The sequence below is a fragment of the Neomonachus schauinslandi genome, chromosome 16 (genome assembly GCF_002201575.2).
Source record: "Neomonachus schauinslandi chromosome 16, ASM220157v2, whole genome shotgun sequence".
In the NCBI taxonomy this organism is placed as follows: Eukaryota; Metazoa; Chordata; class Mammalia; order Carnivora; family Phocidae; genus Neomonachus; species Neomonachus schauinslandi.
In genome coordinates, this window is record NC_058418.1 from 3504351 (window position 1) to 3505346 (window position 996).

At 60.8% G+C, this 996-nt stretch overlaps 1 protein-coding gene across 3 annotated transcripts in view; it reads left to right on the plus strand.

Annotated features, from left to right (window-relative positions):
- The window catches only part of OSCAR (osteoclast associated Ig-like receptor), a 5379-nt gene extending 4614 nt beyond the window's left edge, over positions 1-765 (plus strand). For all 3 annotated transcript variants that reach the window (XM_021682387.1, XM_044922009.1, XM_044922010.1), the window contains one exon: positions 483-765. In XM_021682387.1, coding sequence (XP_021538062.1) covers positions 483-655 — 173 coding nt within the window. In that variant the 3' untranslated portion in view covers positions 656-765. The remainder of the gene's footprint in view (positions 1-482) is intronic.
- Positions 766-996: the final 231 nt, after the last annotated feature.

The following is a 996-nucleotide window of genomic DNA, read 5'->3' on the forward strand; positions in this document are numbered from 1 at the left end:
TCCGGGCCGGCGGTTCCTCCCTGCTCCCCAGCCCAGGGGTCCGGGCCCCCGGTTCCTCCCTGCTTCCCATCCCGGGGGTCCGGGCCGCCGGTTCCTCCCTGCTCCCCAGACTGGAGATCCAGGTCCCCAGCCTCTCCCTGCTCTCCAGCCCGGAACCCCTGGTTCCTCCCTGCTCCCCAACCGGGGATCCAGGCCCCAGCCTCTCCCTGCTCCCCAACCTGGGGGTCTGGGCCCCCAAGCCCTCCGTGCTCCCCCTCCCAGGAGTCCACGCCCAGTTCCTCCCTGCTCCCCAATCTAGGGATCCGTACCCTACCCCTTCTTACCCAAATCCAGGAGTCCAGGACCCCTGCTCCCATCGACCCACCATAACTTTGAGACTGGGAGCTGTGTCCCCAGTCTCACCCTGGAGGTTCGAGACCCAGAGAACAGGCCCAGACTGTGGGTTCCGGAACTGAAGGCCTCTCTCCCTTGCTGTCCTGCAGGCTCGGGCTCCTTGGACTACATGCAGGGCAACCTCGTCCGCCTGGGGCTGGCCGGCCTGGTGCTCATTTCCCTGGGCACACTGGTTGTTTTTGACTGGCGCAGCCAGAGTTGTGCCCAGGCAGTGTCAGGCCCTGAGCCCCAGAGGACTGGACACAGATGCCTCGCAGTGTGAGAAGACTGCCCAGAGACAGCGAGAAGAAACAGGGATTCCTGGTGTTGGACTGGCCCCACAGTCCCCCTGGCTGAGCCCAGCTTCTGGGTCGTAATAAGCTTCGTACTGTGTGCTCTAGCTCCCTTCTGGGTCATTCCTCTAGTGCATCAGTGGAAAGCTGTCTCCGTAGTCAAGGCTTCCTAGTCTCGAGACCTGGGTTCGAATCTCAGGGCCGCTGCTCACTCACTGCGTTATTAGGAAAGAGACCTTTCCCAAGTCTCAATTGCCTTGAATGTAAAATGGGCTGACTGATAATACCCACTTCATAATCTTGTAGGATTAAGTGGGCAATACACATGAAA